The 26,790-nt window shown below is 36.6% G+C and overlaps 1 protein-coding gene across 2 annotated transcripts in view; it reads left to right on the top strand.

The window, feature by feature from the left end:
* Positions 1–1,299: 1,299 nt before the first annotated feature.
* The window catches only part of LOC128855900 (homeotic protein empty spiracles), a 42,656-nt gene continuing 17,165 nt past the window's right edge, over positions 1,300–26,790 (top strand). The window contains exon 1 of one of the 2 annotated variants that reach the window (XM_054091130.1): positions 1,300–3,656. In XM_054091130.1, the coding sequence (XP_053947105.1) occupies positions 2,294–3,656 (1,363 nt within the window). In that variant the 5' untranslated portion in view covers positions 1,300–2,293. Of the gene's footprint in view, positions 3,660–26,790 lie in introns of both variants that reach the window. The other variant, XM_054091129.1, reaches the window with a different exon arrangement.

The raw sequence follows: 26,790 nt of genomic DNA on the forward strand, positions 1-26,790 counted from the left end.
CATCTTTTTGTTAAGTTATATATATTTTTCACATAAAATAAATTATTCATATACAATATAAAAAAAATTGTTGAGCTCGCGGCCGGTTGGCCCGGGGCCCTCTTGGGTCGGGGGCCCGTACCATTTTGCCACCCATGCCACCCTTTTTGTAACGCCACTGCTGACGTCACTCAAATTTCAATTCACCAAGAATAAATAAACGGTTTTTGGATGCAGTCGCTTTCTAATTATCTAACTCCAACTGATGAAGACATTATACAATACATACATACATATCTAGGTTAACGGATTTCAAACTCATTTACAATAACAATGTCCGTTGTGCGTTACCATAAACACTGGAATCTATGAATTTCGAAAGTACATATTTCCCTTCCATAACTAGAACAATAATAAGTAATTATCTGCTCGCGAATGTACATTCATATCTAGCGACTAATATTAACAACAAACTGCTTTCTACGTTGACTTTTGCTAGGTCAGATTTACCTACATATCTTAATTATTGTTTTTATTATATTACTTTTTTTTCCTTTTCACTCTTCTCGGGAGCATAGGGTCCCGACAACACTCAGTCTTGTGTTGGTTTCGTTAATCTATTTTGATTTCTGACAGGGCAGGTGATTAGCCTGCCGCTACAAATAATATTATTAAATATACTTATACATATTAAAATAAATCTAAATATATAACAAACACCTTTAGTATAACGCCAATCAAATGATCATTAACTAAAAAAACCCAGCATTTAAAAACAATCACACAGCTAAAAATGTGCTACTGAGCACCGTCTACTTGGTGTATATTATTTACTAAACTACATTTATGTTTGCTCCTGTACATAGCGTAATAACAACCAATACACAGACATGACCAGCAGAGAAGGAGAGAACACCTACACAGTATGCCATCCTAGCATCGGCACAAAAAGAACACCAGCACCACTGAGAAAAGTTTAGTGTATGCTCTGAAAAAAGCTACACTCTAATAAAACGCTGCCCCTACCCCAGTCTCTCTCTTCAACACATTTTCACACAAAGTAGAATTGCAAGTTTTGCCGCGTGCGCACGAATGATGTTGTACTCCATTAGCACGGCATGCCGCTTTGTGGCAGGCAAGAGAGTGAGACAACTATTTCACACAATTAAACGGCCACTCAGCGAGCGCTGCTTCAACTTCTTTCTTTTGCTACGTTATGAGAAGCACTGGCGCTGGTGGTGGTGGTGGTGGTGGCGGCAGCTTAATGTGTGGCGACAAGTTCTCGCACTGCAGCGTCATTACAGTACGACGCGACACGACCGAAGGCGGGCGTTTACGTTTTATTAAATCGCAATCTCGTTCAAGTTTCAAGCGTACGCGTGTTTCGCACAAATTGCCGTCGCGATATTTGCAAAGTAAAACAACAAATGCCATACTTGCAAACGCACTAACTGTGAGTAATAATTTAATGTTTAAATGAAAAAGGCCGCCTTTGAGTGTTTGAGCGCGTAAATTATCGAACGCGTCTAATTAAAATTAGCACTAATTACTGCAAGCGCGCTTAGCGTTGTGTGTGTGCGTGTGTGTGTGTGATATTTAATGGTGTTGTCGCGAGGGCTGTAACGTAACAAAAGCGCGCGTCCGCTGCACAACGTCATTTACTGGTATGATTATATTGAGCGCTGCTGCTGTGCGTCTGTGTATGCGTGTGCGTGCAATTAAACGCTTTTAACCACATTATGGCGTTGACAGCTTGTCAATTCAAGCGCAACCGTTACGCTACACCGATGCTAATATCGCCAGCGCTGCTGCTGCTACTGTTACAGCTTTCCCAATTACAATTGCGGTCTCGTTTGTCAATGTCACTACTCAACTGAATCGTAGTACAACGGTTGTATTGTACTTGTACTCCAACGGTAAGCGCCGGCAATCGTAGGGTGTGTGTTAGTGCAAATGTACGCTACATCGCCACTGAAGCGTTGTAACTTGTTCATTGTGTTGTTGTTATTATTGTGCTCGTTGTAGTTAGTGCTCTAAGCACTTTGTCAATTCGTCGAGTTTTCAATTAACCAACAATCCGTGGCGCGCATTTGTGCCATTTGCCATTTGCCGTTTGTTTTCCAAACAATTGTGGTGCACTTTTCATTTTGAAAGTGGCGTCGTCGCTCTATGAACGATCGAATAATTGCTATTAAGTGGCAGCAGTTGAATTCCACCAATTTCCCGTACGCCGTCCGGTCGAATTTCGCCATTGTGTCGCGCGCGCGCCTTGTCCATCAGTTTGTGATATATTGTGTTAACCACAATTTCGCAAATGGTCACGTGCGGCCGTCAACCGTTCAATATGCTGCCCATGGCGCCGATTAATCCTTTTGTCGTCGGTCTAACAACATCATCGGTGGCAGCAGCTGCAGCGGCGGCGGCTGCCGTTGTAGACACAACGACGCGGACCATAGGCCAAACAACAACAGCAACAACAACTACAACTGTGGCAACAGCTACGGTGACGACTGCATCCATTAAACCAAAGTTGGCGTTCAGCATCGATTCGATTGTTGGTAGCTCCAATAAAAACCGTGATGATGGCGGTCCAGCGCATCCACCGGATTGTCGACCTATGCGTCCGTTGTTGACAGCCATCTCACCACCACTCGCCTCCCCGCAACGCAGCGAAAGTCCCGATGAACGCGCCAATGGCGAACGGGACCGCGACCGCGACCAACGCTTAATGCTCGCCTACGAACGTCCGCCCAGCCGTGTTAGCCTCAGTTTTAGCGAGGACTCTCATCATTGCCAACAACCATTAGAATTAAGAAATAGCTTTACTGTGAATTATCGGTCAGTTGGAGCGGCGGCCGACTTGCACCCCACTACACCTATCGCACGTCCGCCAATGGGTCTCATCTACTGTCGGCGTCGTTCGATATTGGATCACTCGCCTGAACGTGATTGCATCAGTCCGCCGTTGGTTGGTAGGTGCCGATCGCGTTCACGTTCACGCTCACCTGCTCGCCATTTAGTAAAATCTTCCCGTGAACACAACATTACTGTGAATCGCAGTCGCACACCTTCCCTCTCACCTACAACGGCGCACAGCCGCACCACACCACAATCGCCTCAAACACCTGGTAGCGCCAGTGGTAGCATTGGTGAACTCAGCAAGCGGCCTATTCACGTGCCCGGCATACCGGCCGGTCTGATACGTCCACTACCACTCCAAGCGCCACAAAGTTTATCGATACTACAATCTGGCAGCGGTAGCGGTGGCATAGGTCCAGCTGGAGCGCCCAATCCACTAGATGGCGGAAATGCACCTACGAACCCCACAGCTGTGCACGCATTAGCGCCAACGATACAAGGCTCGGTACCACCAGGACCACCACCACCGCCATCTGCAAGTGGTGGTGTGGCGCCCCCACCTCCGCCACCCAATCCGCACTTTTTGGCGGCGCAATTTCAAATGGCTGCCGCTTTGGCGCATCATCACCATCAGCAGCAGCAACAACAGCAGCATCATCACCCAGCGGCGCATTTACCACCCGGCCATCCAATGGCGTTATTCCCTCCCGGACCGCATCATGCTCACTTCGGTGGGCCACATTTGATACGCGATAGTTATCCGCTCTACCCGTGGCTGCTAAGTCGACATGGACGGATATTCCCACATCGATTCCCCGGTAGTAAGTTTAGAAAGATTTTAATACTTTGATTAAATAGTACATAAGCAGCTAAGTTAAGAGCAATGAGTTTAGGTTTTAAATTTTTAGAGATAAGTAGATATAATAATAATCCGCTCTTTTCGAAGATAAATGATTCCAAGTTTACATAATTCTCCCAACTAAGTTAAGAAATATGAGCTTAAAAACTAATAGTGAGAGTCAAAATGAAAATTGTTGTTGTTATATCACAAATAGACATAGATTGGTTTAGATAATGTCATTAAAGAGAAATCAGTTAGCAAGGGAGCAAATTGACAAACGTGAAGAAGAGTTGTGAGAATATAATTAGGTGATATGAGGAGAGAATAAGTAAGGGAGTATGTGTTGTTGGTAGTGGGAGCATGGTTATGTGACTATTGCTGAAAACAGTGATCGACGTAAACGCAGTCCCCTGTCAGCTGTTACGATCAAACTAATGAGAACCCCATATAAATGAAAAATTCCTTCCTTCCGTATCGTAGTATCGTAGATTTTAGTTCACGATATTTAAAAATTTCCGTAATACCCTGTCAGCTGATTGCTCTCTCACCACACAGTGTTGCCAACTGTACATTTCGAAATCATTTACAAAATGAACTTAGAAAAATTATAATTTTTATTAAAATAACTTAAAAACACTGTTCAATAATGTTAATTATTGATAAATGAAATATTTGCATCTGTTGGTTTTTGGCTTTGGTTTATTAAATATAAAAATCAACCAGTAATTTAATTTCCGAGAATTAGCTCTCTAAAAGAAAAACATGAACAAAAAGTACATGAACTCGAAACCAGTAATAATTTTAAGTTTTACGAACATTTAAAAAACATTTTTATAGTTGAGCTATATAATATATATATATATATATATAGAGGGTGGTAAAGTTTCAAGGGCCGGTGTTGATTTTGAATAAAATACAATTTTTTTAAGAAATTATTGTCATTCCGATGGGCCAAATTTTCGATGACGCTGAGGTATATTTGAGGTTCTATGCCGTTAATGTGCCCAATTATCTCATCCTTTAGCTCTTGAATTGTTGCTGGCCTATGGACGTACACATTTTCTTTCAAATAACCTCAAAGAAAGAAGTCCAACGGTGTCAAATCACATGCTCTTGGCGGCCAAATGACATCGCCACGACGTGAGATTATTCGGGCATCAAATTTTTCGCGCAAAAGAGCCATTGTTTCGTTACTGTGTGACAAGTGGCACCGTCCTGTTGAAACCACGTATCGTCCACATCCATATCTTCCAATTCGGGCCATAAAAAGTTCTTTATCATCTCACGATAGCGAACACTATTCACAGTAACTGCCTGACCTGCCTCATTTTGGAAAAAATACGGCCCAATGATGCCGCCGGCCCATAAACCGCTCCAAACAGTCACTCTTTGTGGGTGGATTGGTTTTTCGGCAATCACTCTTGGATTATCATTCTTCAATGAGCAGAATTGCCGCATTTAATTCTGCTTATAGACGAATCCACTGAGGTGAAAATGTGCCTCATCACTGAAGATGATTTTCTTCACGAAGTGCGCGATATGCATTTTAATTTGAACGCCCGTTTTCATAATAAGCCTGAATAACTTTAACGCGTTGCTTGATTGCGTATCTTTCCATGGTTCAAATTGAATTAGTCTGAAATTGAAAAATGTTAAATGAAATGCAGAAAAAAGCTTGACGTTTAGGTGTGGTTTACATTGAATATCGGCCCTTAAAATTTAACCACCCTTTATATAATTGACGCGTACACCCTTTTGGGTGTTTGGCCGAGCTCCTCCCCCTATTTGTGGTGTGTGTCTTGATGTTGTTCCGCATATGGACCTACAGTTTCAAGCCGACTCCGAACGGCAGATATTTTTTTATGAGGAGCTTTTTTATGGCAGAAATACACTTGGAAGTTTGCCATTGCCTGCCGAGGGGCAACCGCTATTAAAAAAATGTTTTTCTTAATTTTGGTGTTTCACCGAGATTCGAACCTAAGTTCTCTCTGTGAATTCCGAATGGTAGTCACACACCAACCCATTCGGCTACGGCGACTGCTACCTCGTATTAAATTAAAAAAAATAAAGCAAATAAAATGCAAAATAACGAGCTAAATAAAATGTCGACGATAATTTATTCCATTTCTTCATCGCTCTCAGATAAAGAACATTCCATTAGCAATAGTATTGTGGCAATCACAGCTCGCTTCATATTTTCGTTGCCAAATTAGTTAATAGTGCGACACGGGAACCTTGTTTATTTACTTTCATGAAACCATTTTGAGGCTCTTATGAATCGCAGGATTGGTTTAATCCCCACGCCAGATAGTTCTGTAAGAGAATTGGAAAAGTGTTTACCTAGACAACCTGCTCTGATTTTAGCTAAGGCTGGACAAAGGAAGTGCTCTACTGTTTCTTCCTCCTCCTCATCTCTACAGCTTCTACAATATTCATGGGAGAATACTCCTAGTCTCAAGGAATGCCTTCCAAATAGCCAGTGGCCGGTAACACAAGCCACGACCTTCGAGATATCTTCTCGTGAGAGGCTAAGCAATTCCTTTGTCCTTTTCTTGTTTATTTGCGGCCATAGTAGCCTGGCTGTTAGACACGAATCTTCATCTTCCCATTACCTATTGGCCTCTTGGGTATTGTTGTTTTTTATTATTAGTTTACTCGTGGCCATCGGTATTCCAATGGTACTTTTATCACGGAACAGTTGGAGAGCAATACCTTTTCTGGCTAGCTCATCAGCTCTACAGTTTCCCTCAATATCTTTATGTCCCGGAACCCAAATAAGGCTGACCTTGAATACGACGCTAATATCATTTAGGGCTGTTCGGCATTTCTGTGCAACCTTTGATCTTAGTATAGCCGCGTTCATTGATTTAATGGCCGCTTGGCTATCCGAGAATATATTTATAGTCGTTTTTGTTACGGCATGCAGCCACTTCTTTTATGGCTAGAACCTCTGCCTGATAGACGCTGCAGTAGTCTGGTAGTCGAACGGACTGCTCCATAGCCAACTTTATCGTCTAGCTTGGAACCATCTGTATAAAAGTTTCATTCCCCCCTTCTCCATGGCCCTGGTCTCTGCCACTCCCTTCTTGACGATATACTTGTCTTGAAGAGCTTGTCGAAGGTAAGTCTAGGAATAGAATAGTCTATTTCATGTTTGTGACTATTCAGAGTGTGGAAAATAGAAGCGTGCCAAACCGCCGTTCTTTCCATAGCGCCATACTTTTGAGTCTGAACACCGATGCGGCGACCACGTTTTTCCCTACGAGATTTAGTGCAGGCAAATTGATTAGCACTTCCAGCGCTTTGTTTGGCGTAGTCCTTAAAGCACCAGAGATGCATAAAAGAGCTGTTCTTCGGACCTTACTCATGAGTTTAGCGTAACTCGCCTTTAGAGTAGATGGCCATCATACAAGTATTCCATATATTAAGATTGGTCTAACTACCGAAGTATATAGCCAATGAGTAACGCGAGGTGTTAACCCCCATTTAATACCGATCGCTCTTTTGCAAGTTTATACCATAATGCAACGGTGGCCTTTTTTACTCTTTTCTCAATATTAGGTTTCCATGTGAGTTTCCTATCTAATATGAGTCCTAAGTACTTGACATTCTGTCTCAAAGGAATCTCCACACCCTTGGAAACCAACGGGGATATTATAGGAAGCCTATGTTTCCTTGTGTGGAGAATTATTTCAGTTTTTGCGGGATTTATAGCGAGTCCCCTACTCTCAGTCCAGCTCCTAAGCGTGGCCGTGTTAGAGCGCAGAATGTATATTAATAAGATCGTATATATTTCTCGGTAAAACAATTAGCAAGACAGGAGTAAATCTTCAAAAATACTTTCGATGTATTTTTTAAAAGGAGTCATGAAGGCAAACGGCGATTTAATAGTGTTATTATTTCTAAGAAGTTCTGACAAAAAGTTTAAAAATGTGTCATTTAACCCGTCATGGTAGGTTTAGTGTTAAATATGACTTCAAATAATCTTTATAAACTTTATTTATTGTAAAATACATTTACTTACATGCTTTTTATTTAAATTTAGAACCTTGACTCAATTCACAAATTTTAATTCGTGTTCATTTTTACTTTGCGATCAGCTGTTTTTCTCACTTGCAAATTCTTACAAGTAAAAATTACTCCAGTAAAAACTTTCAACTTCCCCTCAGAATGAAATGCCAATTTGCTCTCTCACTTTCCCCTACTTTGCAAGATTTTTTGGATACTTGAACACACAAACAATTGTGACAAATTGTTGGCTTCATGAACAAACCTTTAATCAGCTGTTCGTAAAATAAAACTTGCAAATTGTTGCTGGCTTTGAGTTCATATACATTTTTTATTTTTGATATTGTTCTCTTTGAGAGCCAAATCTCAGAAAGTAAGTTACTTGCAAGTTGCTGGTTGATCTTTACAAGTACAACCCTATATTCAACAAGGTAGAAATGACAACCCAGTCGAATTTTCACGTACCTGCCTATTATGTCAAGAAAGTATAAGCAATCAAATTAACCCTTCGTGATGTATGCACCATTTTTGCGAAAGCCCAATGTGATTTAAAATGAAAGTGTCTGTAAATATGCAAATATTAAAACATTTCGTCCCTCCCGTGTTATATTTTTTTTTTTTATTTTTTTTTTTATTTAAAAAAAAAATTTTTAGAAACAGGGAAGTAGGTAAATTTGGGCAAGTGCGAGGACCGTGCTTTTTCCCACGTAAAATACAATATTATCTAAATAAACTACGACTTTTGAAAATTTTCAAACGATTTTCGCGAATTGGTTTGCGATACCAAAAGTTGGCATATAATTTTTATATTTTAAATTGAGCTAAAACTTTGTATGTCTCTCAATGAACGAAAGGAATACTTAATTCCTTATACCGTTTCTTAAATTTATGGGCTCTCAAAAAATATGACAGACAAAACAATTTGTTCCTTCCAGTGGCATAGGAATTGACGCGAACAAAATCTACCAAATAACTCAAGGCACACAAGCTGCATTTCATGTTTCCCAAGAACCCAAATATTCGTATAATAACAGCTTTTTCTCGCATATTCATCATCTTCATTAGAAACATTATAATTATACGAAATGTTTGAAAACGCCCACTCCACCACAAAAACCAAAAAAAAAGGTTAACTGCTCCATTTATTACAAGTTAATTAGTGCGCACTTCGCTACGGTACGGACTTGGCTTACAACGTTGCAAACACAACTTGAGAACAACGAGCATTGCAAGCAACATAAAAACAACAATTCAGCCAAAAGACTAAATGCCAGCCAATCCCCAAAAATGTATTTTTCTTTTTCTACATTTGTGTGTTTGTATATATGTATGTGCATGTATGTATGTGTGTGTGTATGTATGTGTGTATAACAATTTGAAATAAATTACATTTTAATTAAATTGTTTGAACAACATTGCACACATCGTTAATTTGAGTGGAAACATGTTAATGCCGTGCAACAAACAGAAAAGAAAAAAAACAAAAAAAAGTTCGAAAATTAAAAGGCAAGCCTAGTGTGCAGGTATGCGTGTTTCCATATATTTATGTGCGTGTGTGTGCACATATCTAAATACGTGCAACATTGCCCCAAATAATGGTGTTTGTTGCAGCAACAATCGGATCGTTGTCCGGCGCACGGCGCCCGCCGCCCGCTCTACAATGCGGCCGTTGCTTGTTCCACGTTGTTATTTTCTGCTTTCTTTGTTTTCTAGTTTTTTTAAACTTTCAACAACCAATACACATACATAAACATACACACACACACAAGTATGCTTTATGTGTGTGCAGCTGTGCGCTTGATATCAATGTATGAATGCGTAGCTGAAACGCTGAAGTTAATGCGTTTTTAATTGAGGTTTTTTGGACATTCAAATGTTCAACATTTGTTCGCCTGTTTCTGCCACACAAACGTTGCCCATTGCCGTTTAACTCTGTTCATTTTCAAATTAAAGTTTTTGCGTATATTTTCTACCTTTTCATCTCCCTAAAATGCATGCGACTGTCATCTGAGTTCTCACAAAATACTTCATTTATTATCGTCCAATTACTTTATTTGAAGCGCCTTTCACTCCATATACAAAAACCCTCACCAAAGTATGAGTAAATTTTAGCGTTTATTTACTTGCGTTCACATTGTTTGTGGTTTTGTTGTTTTTTTGTTGTTGTTATTTTTATTTTTGGTCTTGTTCGCATAATTAAATTGTAAATTGCTGTTAGTATCTGTGGCATGTTGTTGATTTATGATCGTTAAACGACAACAATCTAAGTATGTACATGTGTGTATGTATGTATGTATGTATGTATGTATATGTATGTGTATTGTTGTTTGTATGTTTGTATGTATTTGTATGTGTAACTGCACTTATTTGTACGGTAAATTTTTGGTAGTGACAACAACTTAATTTGGCATTGAGTGTCGCACACACAAATACACACACACATAAGCGCATAGCCCGCATAGCCAGTGCAGTTTAAATTCTCCTGATGAAGTGACAATGCGAGTTGAAGTCCATATTTGTAAAAATTGTTGTGGTATTTATCCTGATTTTTCGGTCGAAAATATGAAAAGTGTCCAGAGCTCATTGGAGTAATGTGTGTATGTATGTATGTAATTGGTGGATGTATAGGATAACCGTTAGTTTTACGGTTTAGGAATTTCACGAAATCAAACTAAAAGTCAATGATTTTCGGTAGAGAAAAAATGAAAGGATCAAATCAGCACAATTTAGTATGACACGAACTGTACGAAGGCGAAAAATGTTGGTGACTGAGTTTTAAGCTGCAATTAGTGGTGCCGTACCATAGCCATAACGGTCACCATTGCAGTCAGCTGTTCAAATCAAGCATATGGGCATAACTGTGAACGATTATATGTAGGTGCCGTAACCATAACCGTAGCCGTATTTATCTATTGAAGCTTTGTTTTTCCGCGTAAGCGTTAACAGCTGTGAAATATTTTGCATTTGTACTTTGCATTTGTTTTGATCTTTGCGATACAAATTTGAATATTATTGTATAAATGAACGACGAAAAATTAAATGACTTAGTGGAAAATCATCCGTGTTTTTATTGCAAAATGCAAATGTTGCTATTAATTCTACTTTACTTTTGATAGATATTAAGTGGAAAATCTGCAATTTAAGATGTTAAGTTAGGTTATGAGGTTTTTCTCAAGGAAAAGAGCGCTCTTTTGGTCCAGAATTAAATTCGTTCATATGATGGCATTGCAAGATTAATTACTTTTGAACTATACACCCTCTTGTTCATCACCTAAAACATCTCCTTCTCGATTATCTTCTCCTCGAGACTATTAATTCATAGTTGGGGAAGGATTTATTTTGGCACCAAGCAGTCGGTTCAAGAGACCTTAATTCGAGTTAATTACCGATCTTTTCTTGCCAACATTTTAGTCCGGTCAATTTAGACATTCGAAGCTACCAAAATTCATAACAAGCTGAAAATGGATGAAATTGTTCAAACCATATGTAAAAACAAAATTTTAAAGCTCCCAATCGATCCGGCCGGGGGGAAAAAATTGGCTCGAAGTAAAAGGTTAAAAAAATGGGGTTTTCGTGAATTTCTCGAAAACGGCCAGTTTTATCGCAAAATTAACTCCGACAAAAATTGTACATCATAAAATTATCTACAAAAAAGGTATCAATGATTTTTACCTAAATACCACCGTTTCTAAGATATAATGACGTAAAGAGTTGCATGTGTCATAATATGCACACATTTCCACGTCACCCCGTTTTTTTAACGTGGTTTCCCCAGTAGGCCTATTCCTCGGGTCTGTTGTGATTAAAATAAAAAAACGGGAGTAAAAAATGGATTTTCCGGATTTAAAACGGAATTAAAATTAAAAAGTCGTAAATAAAAAATGTATTATTCCGGGTCACAGTCTTCTTCTTCCTCCTCTTCTTCTCGATCTTCTTTTTCTTCTTCATCCTGTCTGCACGTAAATTGCGTCAACAACGAAGTATCGCATGCCAGTTCGTCTGAACCGAACGAATCTTCTGCTGTTGGTGATTTTTTGCTTCATTTTTTGCGCGACAACAGCTTCTGCTATATCATCGGAACGATTCCGAGCTATTTCCAGGATTGAATCTTTGAATTGAAGTGTACTTACATGGCTAATTCGACGACGACGTCCCACTTCTTTTTTCATCTCGCGCTCTTCGTTCGTTTCCAGACCACAAAATATGCATAATATTTTAAAACAAAGATCGGATACACGATGAGGGATTACTTTAGGTGTATTAGCTTCTTGTGCTTCACGTTGTCTTTTTTTAGCTGACGCAATAGAAGATTTTCGAGTATAATTTTTACAAGTATCGTGCAGTGTCACAGATTTTTGTTTTTTAAGATATTCCGAATGTTCATCTGCTCGTTCGATACTTGCATTGATTAATGTCGTCATACCACGTTCGACAGTAACAGTTGCACTTTCAGTTAAAAGTTCAGCACAAATAAAACAATATTCTGACATTTTTATAATAAAAATTAAAGCAACATAAAATAGATTAGAATAAACACGTGTTTTCACTACGGAATGGCGCTCAAGACTAACGATTGGGAGCTTTAAAATTTTATTTTTACATATGTTTTGATCAATTTCATCCATTTTCATGAATTTTATGAATTTTAGTTCTGGCTTAATTTGACTGGACTATTTCCTAATACTTGTTCCTATCCTACTGAATCTCTTCTCAGAGCTGTGAGCATACATTTTTTCAAAATAAATTTCCACAATTTGAAAGCGTTGTTCTAGCGTTAAACGATTCATGACTTGCCAAACCTTCAAAAATGTCAGCACAGTTTGTCAAACCGTAGTTAACGGTATCTATAGTTCTCATGCAACTAAAAAAAAAACACCCGATAGAAGATAGTAGAGGTTTTGCCCAAAAATATTTTTTCCTTCTTCTAAGCTTAAATCTTCTGAATAGGAACCAAACCTTATCTAATAAAATTATCATCTGCCTAATCTTTTGATGAAAATTTTCGGTTCTTCTGAGATTAAAGAGCTCTATTGGAGCCTCATTTGAACAAAATTTCATATTCGTTTAACTCCTGCGCTATGCAAACCCGTACTATGGTTTGATCGACCAAGCGTCGTAGTTGATTCTTAGCGTATTATTCACTGATTTATAATTTACAGAAAATTTTTGTGGGATAGCGTTTCTTTTTGGCATTTAGCACTTTTTCATAAAACGGATAACTACCTTAGACTCCAAGTTGATTATTTTATATAAGACCTCATTTTGATGCTTGGACAAATTAATGTCAATCATTAGTTCCAATGCTTCATCGTGAGACAGAGGTAATCAGTGATCAGGGTTCGGATTTTTAATAAAGGCTTTCGCTTCTGTACGTTTACTGCATGAAGTTTCTGAAAAATCCATAACAATGTTTGCCGAGTTCATGAGATGTTAGCGAATCACAACTTCACTAGCTTTTATTATTTATTTCATGAAGGCTCCTGGCATTTATTAAATTTTGTATTATCTTGGAGTTGAATCTACTACAAGTTCCAGAATGCTATATTGTCAATATTTGTTTTTTTTTTTGACAATCATATAGTATTGGAGATTGACAGCTACATGTATGAAAATTGAGATTTGGTCATAGGCACCTAGATGGTCTGGGCAGGCTTCGAATCGCCGTCATCAATATTATACGATTACATTTATTTCTTTCGGAGGTTTATAAAATAAAATTTATATACTATTAACCGAAGAATAATTTAACAACTGCAAATCAAGCCTCATCATGTCATTTATGAATCGACAAAACTTTTGCAAAGAACTAGCAAAACTTTCTAAGGAAATGCTGATATAGGCAGATATTTATTGAATATTGTACCTTATAAATCACTTCCAAGGCTACACTCCATATAAAAATAAATTTATTAAAACTTTTCAAACAAAGACTGCATTTATTCCAGTTTCACAATAAACGGTCTTATTAGGACTGCCGGTATACAGAAGCATTGAGAGGGTCAATCTGTTACTCGATGTATAAAAAATGTTTCATCCAATATAACTTTCAATGCTCTGAATAAAGCAAGCCTCCGTGCCAAAATTGATTTTGTGGTTGTTGTAGCAACATACATCCATGGAATTGATGAACTTTGAAACTTTCCTATAAAATTAATTTTTGTGCGCCGGATGGAGGTTCCGGTGCTTCCCCACCCTCCCTACAGCCCCGACCTCTCCCCTCCGGACTTCTTTTTGTTCCCGCACCTAAAAAGAAAGCTGAAGGGGAGGCGTTTCGACTCCATCGAGGCGATCCAAAAAACTGTGACAGCCGAATTGAACGCGACTCCGGCGGATGAGTTTAAAAAATGTTACCTGCAGTAGAAGGACCGCTACTAGCGGTGTATTGACGCTCAAGGGTCCTGTCTTGAAGAATATTAGTTGTATAAGCCAAAAGGTTTAATAAAACTGCTTAAAAAAATAAGGCTCATTACTTTTCAATCAAACCCTGTAGAGCCAACATGATTTTTTAACGAAAGGTTAAACGAAAAATTCTATCATTTAGTATTCATGAATCAAAATGTTGTGTACACTGCTAAGCATGTAGTTCCATACATAATTAAAAAGCTACATATTTCTTGTTAAAGAAGCTTTTGCCAACAAATTTTGCGCTTTTTGATACTATCTTTTTCTACTAATTTTACTTTTTTTTGACACTTCAGTAACATAAAGTGATGTTACTATTTATTAGTTAAATTTAATTATTTGTATATAACTTTCTATATTACTTGAAATATATTAACTTAAAACTGATGAGGCGCTGACTAAAATATTTGATTTGAAATGTGCAAACTAAAATGGCTTTTTTGCCGCGTCTTAGTAACTTTATACAAAAATTAAGGTCGCGTCCTCGATAATAGATAAATTACATTTCCAACAATACCACATCACTCTATATTTTGGATAATCAAATTTTTGATTTTTTCCCGATCAAAAAGCAGTGCGCACCGCTGCGTAAACTTGGTGTGGTGTTCTTGCTGGACTGGAGTTTTTCCAACTACGCGGACGAGATCTAAGACAAAACAGACAGACAGCTACTGGATCGGACAGTGTACAGACAGTCGATAAACGACATTCATCGCGAGACCATCACCACCTTCGTAAGCTCCCGACCCCCAAATGCCGTTATCGGAGTCCAACCACCACCTATCGCAGACGAAGAGCTCCAACTTCCCCGAGAGTCCCGCGGAACCTTGACACAATTACGTTCAGCATGTGAAGGCACCCCGCACGACATTAACCACCTTTTCACATCCCCCTTCAAACCCACTCATCTAACACCCCTCTCTCTCTGGACCCAACCCGTCGAAACAGCTAGTTTCCTGGGTTACCGTAAGATGAGTTAGACGAAGACGACCGACCAACAACAACTAGAGTTACTCCTTAAAGGCAGATAATTTCTAACGCATTTCTCACAAATATTTTATCTAATCATGGAATATCCTCTTTTGAAGGCAGCTATCATAAAATATCAATCTAAACGAGGATAAGGTGAAATGAAAATGACAATGAGACTAATAGGGCTACAAAGGAAACTTTACTAATAAAAATGTGAAAAACCGAACACGAAAGTGTTCTTATGATAGCACTTGGAAAAATTATGTACAAAAAAATTTAGCAAAATACGTACATACATACATATATAAGTACATTCACACATACATAAATAAAAATAAAATATATATTTGATTGTATTAATAAAAAATCAACCCTCTATCTCCTTACCAATAGAGGTAGGGGTGTCACGAGAACACAAAACATGCTACTACAACAATTCGCAATTAATAAAAAAAATTGTTTTGCAGCACAAATGGCAAGCAGTTCCCAAAAACTGTCATTCAAGTGTAGTTAGCCATTCTCACCTTTTGGTCTGTTCATTGTTTGGTTGTTTGGCTTGCAGCTCAGCTTGTCAGTTTGACACTTTAAATGGTATTGTGCACATGTGCGGAAACATCCAAGTGCACGCCGTGTGTGTGTGCGTGTGTAGCCCACAGTTGACTGTGATCGCTCGCGAAGCGCTAAACAAAGTTGGATTAATGTACACTCCTCATTTTTCGTTCTAATTTGTTGATGTTTATTTTTTATGCTTCCTTTTTTGGCGCAAAAAATTCGAAAGCGAGTTTATTATGTTCAAAATATTAATAGACTGCGAAGTGGCAACTGTTGTTTGTATGGATAAAAATGAATTATCTGACAGATGCGTTTTGTGTCGGATGATTTGATTTCTATTTTTTATAACAAAACAAGGGTGTTTTAATTCAAAGCAGCATTTGTTATGCACATCTTTGTATGTATGTTGTTATGTAATTTCTCTGATTAGAGGATTCAATTTTCGCATGTCTTTTTAGAGTTAGAGTAAAGATGAGTAAGTGAGCCTTGGACGTGAACTGAAGCAAAGTTGAATTATTTTATTCAGAAAAATTACTAAAATTTTAATAAATTTGTATTTGTATTTCTGTTATTTTTATTTTCTTTATCTTTTTATTTTAATTTATTCTATAAAATTTTGTGTTTTAATTTTTGTTTTATCTTAATTTTAGTTTTATTTGTATTTTTGTTATTTTTATTTTGTTTATTTTTTAAATTAAATTTAAATTTATTTTAATAATATTATTGTTTTCTTTTAATTTTTTTTTTTATTTTAATTTTTAACTTTTTCTTAAATTTTTTTTTAATTTTTGGTTTTAAACTCTTTTTTATTGTAATTTTGGTTTTTTTTCACTTTTATTTTATTTTTTAATTTAATTTTTTTTTATTTAAATTTTTTTATTTTTATAAAAATTTATTGTAATTTTAATTTAAGTTCTTTTATAACTTTTATTTTTTATTTTAATTAAACGTTTTTTATTTAAAATTGTTTGCTTACATTTTTTTATTTTTGTTTTTTATTATTATTTTTTTTTTAATTTTAATTGTTTTTATACATTTTGTTTTTTTAATTTTAATCTTTGTATTTTGTATTTATTGAAATTTTAAACATTTTTTTTTTACTATTTATTTTAATTTATATTTTTAAATTTTTTTTAATTTTAGTTTTTTTTTATTTTGATTTTTATTTGTTTTATTTATATTGTTTATTTAATATATTTTAATTTTTGGTTTTTCTTAATTTTAACTTTTTCTAACTCTTAATTTTTAATTTCTTTTTAATTTTTATTTTTAAACTTTTTAAAATTTAAATTTTGTTTTTTCGTTATTTTACTTTTTTTTAATTTTAGCTTTAACTTTTTTTAATTAAAATTTTTTGATTTTTTTCATTTTTTTAATTTCTTTTATTTATTTTTTAATGTAATTGTAGTTTCTGTTTTTATTTTTGTTTTTTTTTTTTTTGTTAATTTTAGTTTTGTTTTAAATTCTTATTTTTTTAATTTAAATTTTTTTTATTAGTATTTTTTCAACATTTTGCACTCGATGCCGTTTCCACGCAAACTAACCAGAAACTCGAAGTTTTTCGTAGCGCTTTTGGTGAATTTCTTACGTCTAACTTAAAATGATTACACACACAAAGTAACACATAAAACGTTTATATTTTAATATTTAATTTTAATTCATCTTTAAATCTTTACGAAGATAATTTCTTAAAAATTAGAATTTTTTTGTTTTATTCCGGCCTGGTCTCAAATTATTCCAAACACCTTAAGGTTTAAGATTAATGTTTAGTTTTTACAGCAATTACAATTTATATACCCAAGGTAACTATGTTTTTTTCTTTTCTTTTTCTTTTTTTGGATTTAAAGTTTAATATATTTTTATTCAAATAATTTTTATTACTTTTTAATTTAAATTTTTTTTTTGGTTTTTTTTAAATTTTTTTTTTTGGTTTTTTGTTTTTAAGTTTTTTAAATCTTATATTCTGATTTAAAAAAACAAAATTTATTTGAGTAAAAAAATATTAAAATTTAAGTCCAAAAAAAAAAACATTTTTTAATTAAAATAAATTTTGTTTTATATTTGAATTATTTTTTGGTCAAATTATAATTTTTATTTTTTGTTATATTATTATTGGCGGCCGCCGTAGCCGAATGGGTTGGTGTGTGAGTACCATTCGGAATTCAGAGAGAACATAGGTTCGAGTCTCGGTGAAACACTAAAATGAAGAAAAAGTATTTTCTAATACCGATCGCCCCTCGGCAGGCAATGGCAAACCTTCGGGTGTATTTCTGCCATGAAAAAGCTCCTCATAAAAATATCTGCCGTTCGGAGTCGGCTTGAAACTGTAGGTCTCTCCATTTGTGGAACAACATCAAGGCGCACACCACAAATGAGAGGAGAAGCTTGGCCAAACACCTAACAGAAGTGTACGCGCCAATTATTTATTTTTTTTTTTATATTATTATAGTAATTAAAATTTTTTCTTGTGCTTCAAGAAAATATGGAAGAGAGAGTAAGTGATCACACCCACTTTCGCACAATCGTGGTTATCTCTGCCAATAAATTGTAATTTCATAAGTTAATGAAGTAATGCATAAGTGAAATTTGTAAGGAATAAAAGGTGGTTTACTAAATTTTTTTTTTAAGTTTTCTATCAGGTACATGCAGATTAACTCAACAAAAACTACTTCAGATAGTCAAATTTGGTCGGGAATTTTCAGAAAATCACATTGTGGCGAACTATCGTTTCTAATTTTTGTTAATGACTGACCTAGCAAAATGTCTTTTGATGTCTTAAAAGGGCCCCTCTTGACACAAATTATCAGTGGTGTAAGTTCTTTTATTTTTGCCACCACGTCGTTCTCTGGAGGATTTGTTAGGCTTGAAGACAATTACAACAAAATTTTTGCACCGTCCAAGTGACTAAACGATAAATTTGTACGATTTTTTTTTTTGCTTTCGGATATAGACCACAGGCGCGGAGCCTGTGTGCAGTGCTGGACACGGCCCATCTTTGAAAGAAATTCATACTAATTATTAGTTATTAAATGAACTGCCTAATTCCCTACTTTATATTCAATATTTTTCACTTAATTAGTTAAAAGGCAAGAGTTACCCGCAAGTTACATATTTTAGTGGCCACGCATCTGAAAATAATCGTATCTGTGCAACCAACTAACTCAACTTAATGTAACGGGGCCTTTTAAATACAAAACAGAGCAGTGATGGCATTTGTAAAATAAGCGAAATTTCAATATTAGCTGTACGTGATTTTCTCAAATCAATGAAAGTAGCGGACAGCATAACTTAACCCCTAGCCGTGCCTTAACGAGTCTGACGAGCCAGTCTCGTGAATAGATCGTCGAGCCAAACGTAAAAGTTACGAGCCGATGTCGTGGACGGATAGACGGATCAAATATAAACATCACGAGCCTGGGTTGGGATTGAAAGTTAGTTTCTATCTGTACGCCACCAAAGTTAATCACGAGCCCCATAATTGCTGTCACATCATATCGCGCATCAGTCTGATCTGTTTACCACGCGATGGCGCGTAACACTTGGGCCCGAGTTGCGTCGGCCTAATCGCACGGCAATGGGTTAAGATGTATTGAATCTAGTTTGAAAAACGTTGAATCATTTAGTTTCAAATCAGAATCATATGTCTAATCTATTTTGATTAGGGTTATCTATTTTATTTAATATTTTTTTTTTGTTATTTTTGTTTTTTTGTTTTTGTTGTTCCTAACTACGCGTTTCCCCATATCGTCAGTGAAATTATAAACAAAAAGAATTATTTATTTATAAAATCCTACTAGAGAGCGAAAAATTTCTTGTGTCAAATCGTTTTTACTCCCTAAAATGCTGAGCCGGGCTAGCCAGAAGCGAATTGAATATTTCTCATTTTAAATAATTGGTTTACATAATTGTTTGTAATTAGCCATTGCGGAAGGAAATGTAAAAAGTATGTTGTTTTTTGAAACAAAAATTGTAATAAAAGGCAAGTCTTAACAACTGGAAGCCTGCTTAATTAGTCAAAGAATGCCAGTAAATACATCTATAAATAACAGACATTTGCGAATGCACAAAAACTTGTGTCTGTAAACATGCAAATATTCGCATAAAAGTGTGAATGATTGAGCCAGCAAATAACCTGTTTAATTGATCGAACGCAAAGCAGAAAGCAGCCATTGGCGAGCAAAAGCAATGGCACGCATGCGCGAAACAAACAAACCCACCACCAAGAGCGGCAGACTTACCTACAACGCAAAGCAATGTTGGTACTACAAACACTCACACGCACACACACGCACATATGTATGTATACAAAAACAGCTATGTGAAAAAGTGACCAGCAGCAGTTAACTTAACTGTCCTCATGGCAGGCTGATAGCTTTGATGATGATGATGACGATTTCTGTAATGGCGGCTGCGTCAAAAGGAAGTGGCGTATGTACGTGCGTGTGCGTGAAATAGATTGTAATGCAGTTGCACCCTCCTCACTTACAAACATACATACATCGAATGGTTGTAACAGTAATAAGTAGAGTGGCGCATAAATTCTAGTTTCACTCGCCTCAAAGCGAATCTCTTTGTGCGTATGAAAGTGTGAGAATACACAACGCAGCTTGACAAAACTTGTCAAAAAGTAGTTGACTTTTCAAGAAACTTCGCGGAGCCTCTGAAGTGAAGTGAATTTTGAGTTCCAAGAACAAAGTGAAATTTCCATACAAAGGTACTTAAAAGTTAATTAAAAATCTACATATATGAATACCAAATTACAACAAAGTTTCACCCTTTCTTTCCACCACAACACGATCACTTAATCCACTACTACTAGCGCGCGCCTCTTATGCATTTGTTGGAATGCGTGCATGCGCTGCCCAATTTCTTAGAAATTTATGGATGCGTCTACAACTTATTAAAATCATATTAACAGGCCTTCCAATCATTCAACGCACATTTATTATGAAAAGAAAAAATCTAATTAAAATTTCAAGAAATACAGAGCAAAATATTTCATCCCTCGAGGCTGGCAGTTGATTAACAAAACAAAAAAAGGTATTTACCTAAAGAAAACAAACTCAAGAGAGGGAACCCCTTCTGATTGCATTTCTTCGAAAAGCCATACTCCGGCTCAGGCTCAGGCTCAGGCTCAGACTCAGCAGAAAGGCAAACGTTTATTGCGGAACGCGCACGCAGGCACGCACAGCAGCACCTTTCTAATATCCTCTTTAGTGCTGTTACCGCCGCCACGCCTTCTTTTGCCATACAACACAGTTTGCCTTTGTACCTTCAGTGTATTGTTGTACCTTTGCTGCCTTTTCTCTATACATGTATTTATTAGTCGTGCACGAGTGTGTCGAGTAGAAGAAGGCTAACTTGCCCATTGGATTTGTGCTTACTTGCCACGACGCGGGGTATCGCCACAAAGTCCCTGGTGTAAATCGTCCAGCGATCGTCCATCAAACAAGCTAGACGCAGGGATGCGTATTATCATTTCTCTCCTTCACATATATGTTTATGTGTACATACATGTGTGTGTGTGTGTGTGTTTGAGGATGGTGTACTATTAGTGCCACCTTAATAATACGCTGTTAAATTATGAATTTTTAATATGTTGCAGGTAATTCATCAAAGTAACACTTGACTTGCGTTGAACCTTTTTCGTTGGCTTTATTGTGGCTAACACTTCGTAATTAAGATAAAAATATTATCAAAATGCCTTTGATCTTCCTTTATCACAAAGCAAGTAGAAATTGCTTCTAGTTAATATTATATTAACATTCAAATATTCTGAAGGTACCGACGGTTCGGGGCATTCGAACTTGCCAACTATTTTCAATATAAAATATTTTATTAATTAAAAAAATAAAAATTTGAATAAATTGTAATCTTTTACATATGTCCTCAGCCACAAGAGGTTGCCATCAAGGAGGCGTACTCTCTCCTCTTTTGTGGACTCTAGTCAAAGATGAACTTTCCCACAAACTGAACAACCTAGGTTTTCACACTCAGGGTTACGCTGATTACCTAGTAGTTTATGTATTAGGCTGGAATGAGGAAACCATTTCAGGTTGCATGCAGCAAGCTCTTACAATAATAAACAAATGGTGCACGGAAAAATGGCTTTCCATTAACCCATGCAAAACAGCACTTGTACCGTTTACTAGGAGAAGGAATAAATAAATCTAAAATGTCCGACCCTTAATGGAACAACACTTCAATTCTCGACAGAAGCGAACTATCTTGGCGTCAGTCTTGACAAAACGCTTACGTGGAATTCCCATATTGAGAGAGTTACTTCAAAAGCCACAATGACATTCTTTGCCTGCACAAAGCTTTTTGGTAAGATATGGGGACTAAACCCTAGAATGACCTTCTGGACATGCACCACAGTTGTAAAACCCATAGTCACTTATGCATCCTTAGCATGGTGGCCCAAGGTCAAGCAAAGAAAAGCCGTGAACGAATTAAACAAACTGCATCGCCTGATATGTGTTGGAATTACAGGGGCTATGAAAACATGTCCTACTGATGAATTGGGCGTGCTCCTGAATATACCACCGCTTCCAATCTTGATTGAAAGAGAAGCTCGCTCGAGTGCCTTAAGATTAAAAGGTATATCTGAACTTAAAAGTGGGGATATGAAAGGACATTTAAAGATCTTAGAAGACTTCCGACATAGTCCCATTCTTCATAGGGAGGATATACTATCACCCAAACCAATACTCTTCAGGAACTTCCAAGTTATAATTAAAGAACGCACAGACTGGAGAACTAATTCTATCACTTTCAAACCTGGCTCGCAGCTATGGTTTACTGATGGGTCCAAATTGGAAAATGGTAGAAAAGGGGCAGGAATCAATGGGCCTAAGTTCAAAAAATCGATTCCGATGGGATTTTATCCAACAATATTCCAGGCAGAAATACATGCCATTGAAATATGTGTGAGAGAATGCCTTAGCAGGAAAATGAGAGGTACTCACATCTACATACTTCCAGATAGCCAAGCGGCTCTAAAAGCTCTTCTATCAACAACTATCACCTCTAAATTGGTAAATGATTGCCTAAATCTTCTCAACACGTTAGGAAACCTCAACATAGTAACACTAGGCTGGATTCCGGGACATGAAGGACATAAGGGAAATGAAATGGCGGATGACCGTGCAAAACAAGGAGCAAATATGCAACTTACTGGTCCTGAGCCTTTCTGTGGACTCACAAAAGGCCACATTAATGAATTCCTTAGAAAATGGGAAGAAAGGAAATTTGCTGCACACTGGCTAAACTGTGCCGGTCAGCGTCAAGCCAAACTATTTGTAAGTCACAGCAAAGGAATATCTGAAAAGCTTCTCTCACTAAACAGAGTAGATCTGCGTCTTTTAACAGGATATCTTACAGGTCACTGCAGCCTGAGCTATCATCTAAACAATATTGGTCTATCTGAGACCAATGTCTGCCGCTTTTGCGAAATGGACATAGAAAGCTCAGAACATGTGCTTTGTGAATGTCCTGCGTTGGGCAGACAAAGACTTCACCACCTTGGTGGTATCGTAGTATCTCCATGCAATCTTTGGAACAACAAACCCAAAACTGTGCTAAAATTTCTAAAAAGCCTGAAACTCTAGGGTTACAAAATAGGCCTTTCACAATAGATCAGCTCTGGTCCCAGTGCGTAATGGCCTTCTAATAATAATAATAATGCCCTCAGAGATAACAGATACATTTTTGTTCTTCCTTTTTAATGCTTTTTTTAGTGTTTGTTTATTTTTTATTTTAATTTTTAATACAAATGTATAACGTTATATTAATAATTTTTAAAACTAATTCTTGTAAATAAAAATTTTGTGTCGAAAATTAGAAGATATTTTTATTCAAATTGAAGGTATTTTATATACATTTCAGGTTATACCACCTTGATCAAAAAGTTCCCAAAATATATGCAGAAAATTCAAATACAAGTTTATGCCTCCAACTGCAACGCACTTATGCCAGCATTTGATCCAGCACTTTTTGATCTCTCTCTCTTCCTTTCGGCTGTTAAAATGCATTCCCCCAAGTGGTTCTTTGACTCGATCGAACAGCAACAAATCGTAGGGAGCCAGCATTTTAAATATCATACTAAAAATAATTAATTAATTAATTACAGAACTTTAAGTAATTAAATGTTCCTCCATTTTTATTAATAACTTTACTAAATTTTGCAGCCAAGTATGGTCGACATCTCCCATGCTTAGTTAATGGCCAATTTGATCTCTAGCACAGTCTTACTGGTATCCTTGTGCTTTTTGTCCAAAATAAAATTTGCGTGAGGTTCTCCACCGGATTCAAATCGGTACTGCATGCAGGCCATTTTATGAGCGGAATGTTGTGCTCTTCAAACAATTTCAACGACTATTTGGAAACATGAATGGCATCAAAAATTAGATGAGAACATCGTCCAGCGATTCCGCGTAAGAATTCGTTTTGTTCGACAAATACTTGCTTTTCCCCTTGATGAAAATGCTGCCCACCCTATAACGCTGGCACAATCAAAGTATCTTTTTCACATACATATTGCGTTTATACGAATATGTGGTACTGTATTTATATTAGGGCGGGTCAATTTGTCTTCCAATATCGTTCCGTTTTTGGATTTTCTAATATTGTAGATTATTAGAAAAATGGTCCACTTACAGCATAGTTTTAGTAATTTTCGAGTAAAAGAAGCTATTTTTAATTAAGCGACCGCCGAAGCCGAATGGTTGGCGCGTGACTACCATTTGGGAGTGCGCAGGTTCGCATCGCCGTGCATGAAAAACACCAAAATGATAGAAAAAGTTTTTCCTAGTAGCGGTCTTCCGTCGGCAGGCAATGGTAAGCCTCCAAGTGCATTTCTGCCATGAAAAAGCTCTTCATAAAAAAATATCTGCCGTTCGGAGACGACTTAAACGACAAGATGCACACACACATAGGAGGAAAAGCTCGCTAAACACCTATCAAAAGTGAGTGTTCGTGCCAATGATTTATTTTTATCTTTAACTAATATGATGTTATAGTGAAATGGGGGACCTACAGTTTCATGCCACCTCCAAACGGCAGATATTTTTTATGAGCAGTATTTTCATTGCGGAAAACCCTCGGAGGCTTGCCATTGCCTGACAAGTGCCGATCGCTGTTAGAAGAAACCTTTTCCTACATTTTGATGTTTCATGCCAACCAACAGTGGTTCTAAAAATTTGGCTCTCCCGAATGGTAGGCACGCATAAACCAATTAGACTACGGCGGCCGCGAGAAGTTAAAAAATGCTTAGTTTCCAGTCATTTAGAATATTCAGAATTTGTAGATTTTACTTCTTCTTTTATAACTTTTGAAAATAAATAATAACTCGAAGAGGCTAAATCTCAACTATAAAAGGAGTAGATAGGTAAGAGTTTCAAAGTTAGTTGATCAAGCCTGTACTGCCAGGAAGCAAACCTAGCAGAATAAAGCATGGCCCAAAGAATGCTAGAAACAAGATTGCGCCCATCCGAGAGTGCGGGACGTCACTTTTGCCAAGTTGTGCAGTGTTGCCAACCATTTGCTCTTCACAATAAATTTAATGCTTTTTTATACCCAAAATACGAAAATTTTTTAGTTCGTTGTTTTTTTCGTTTTGTTTTTATTTTAAAGCTACCGAAACTGTAAGTTAAAACAAAAATGTATTCTCTTTTCTTCTCAAAGTGGCCTTTTTTAATATTCTTGTATGGAGAAGAAAATAATGTTAAAAAAGGTCACTCTGAGAAGATTTTAGTGCTAATGAAAATTCGTTGGTTCTTATAAAATCTGATTTTTTGAAAGTGAAAGCTAAATTTTTTTGCTCCTTTTAATGTTATCCAAGAATACTAAATGCCCTTCTCTCAACTCTTCTTAACATTGAACACCTTTTTACACATTTTAAAAAGCGTTTGAATTTACTGAATGCGAATTGAAACCATAGAGGTGTAATCGTTTATCCCGGCCATCAATCCTTAGTGGGATATAGGGCATCAATAGATGTATTCATCGTAAAAATAAGCCACAAAATACCAGAAAATACTAAAGAAACCATACTGACATTTTTACAAAACGAGTACCTATCTAGTTACATAACCTCAAATTTAGCAAATAAGTCGTTCCCTTAAAAAAATAGTCTCGCTTACCAAAAAAAACTCATAAATTAAATTGTACATAAGCATAACACATTTATTTAAAAAAAAACGCACATTCTAAAGACAATTTGTCACGCATACAAAGCTCTTTAAGTGATTCAATAAAAATTTGGTATTTTATTTTCTTTAAATGGGCGCTTTAGTGCGTTTTTATATCCAAAGCTAGGCAAAACTGCAGTAGCGAGAGAGAGATTTGGCTTCCGAAAGCAGAAGAACACCAACAACAACTGCAATCGCGGGAAATGCGAGCAGATGTTAAAAAAAAGTGAAGTTTAATAAAAATGGAGCGAGTTATTGAACTAATTTTAAAAAAATATATATTTTACAAAATTATAAAAATTACTCTTAATTAGAACAGACTAGAAAAATGTCATGAAGAAGGAACTAAAACTCTCAGACTAAATAACAAAAAAAAATGCTAAATCAAGTTACGAAAATGGTAATCTGGCCATACTGGAGCTAAAATCACGTAACTCGTTGTTAAATTCGCTGAGAGCAAAGTGGCGGGACCACGATAGGCGCCATCTCATTATTCTTTCCATTGTGGCATAGTCCAGCATATTGACTAACGAGCCTTTCGTGATGAAAGTTAAGATCGTGTGGTCTCTCTTTCTCTCTTAGTTGTTGTTGTTGCATCAGTTAACTCTCTCTTTCTGTTTATAAGTGCTTCCCTTTGCTCTTCTTTTGCTTGACGTAAAATCTTGGGCCAAGTGACTAAAACTGCTTTCAAGCGGAATATATTTTTATTGTGGCTTTAAGGGGGGAGCCTGCTTTAGAGGCTTCAAAAAATCGATTTTTTCGTGGGAAGGAAAGAAATATTCGATTAAAACGAAATTTTCAGGTGTTATTGTTATATATTTCAACAGTCTTCTCAAATTTTTTCATTTAAATATTGTATTATGTCATATTATGCCTGGTACAAGCATTTTGCCGAGGCGACTCGAGTGTGCATGTGACGTGCGGCGGGAAAGATGTAGGTCGCAATTTTCATCTGAAACCAAAAACCCAAAAAAGTTTTTATTTTAG

Source organism: Anastrepha ludens, chromosome 2 (assembly GCF_028408465.1).
Source record: "Anastrepha ludens isolate Willacy chromosome 2, idAnaLude1.1, whole genome shotgun sequence".
Classification (NCBI taxonomy): domain Eukaryota; kingdom Metazoa; phylum Arthropoda; class Insecta; order Diptera; family Tephritidae; genus Anastrepha; species Anastrepha ludens.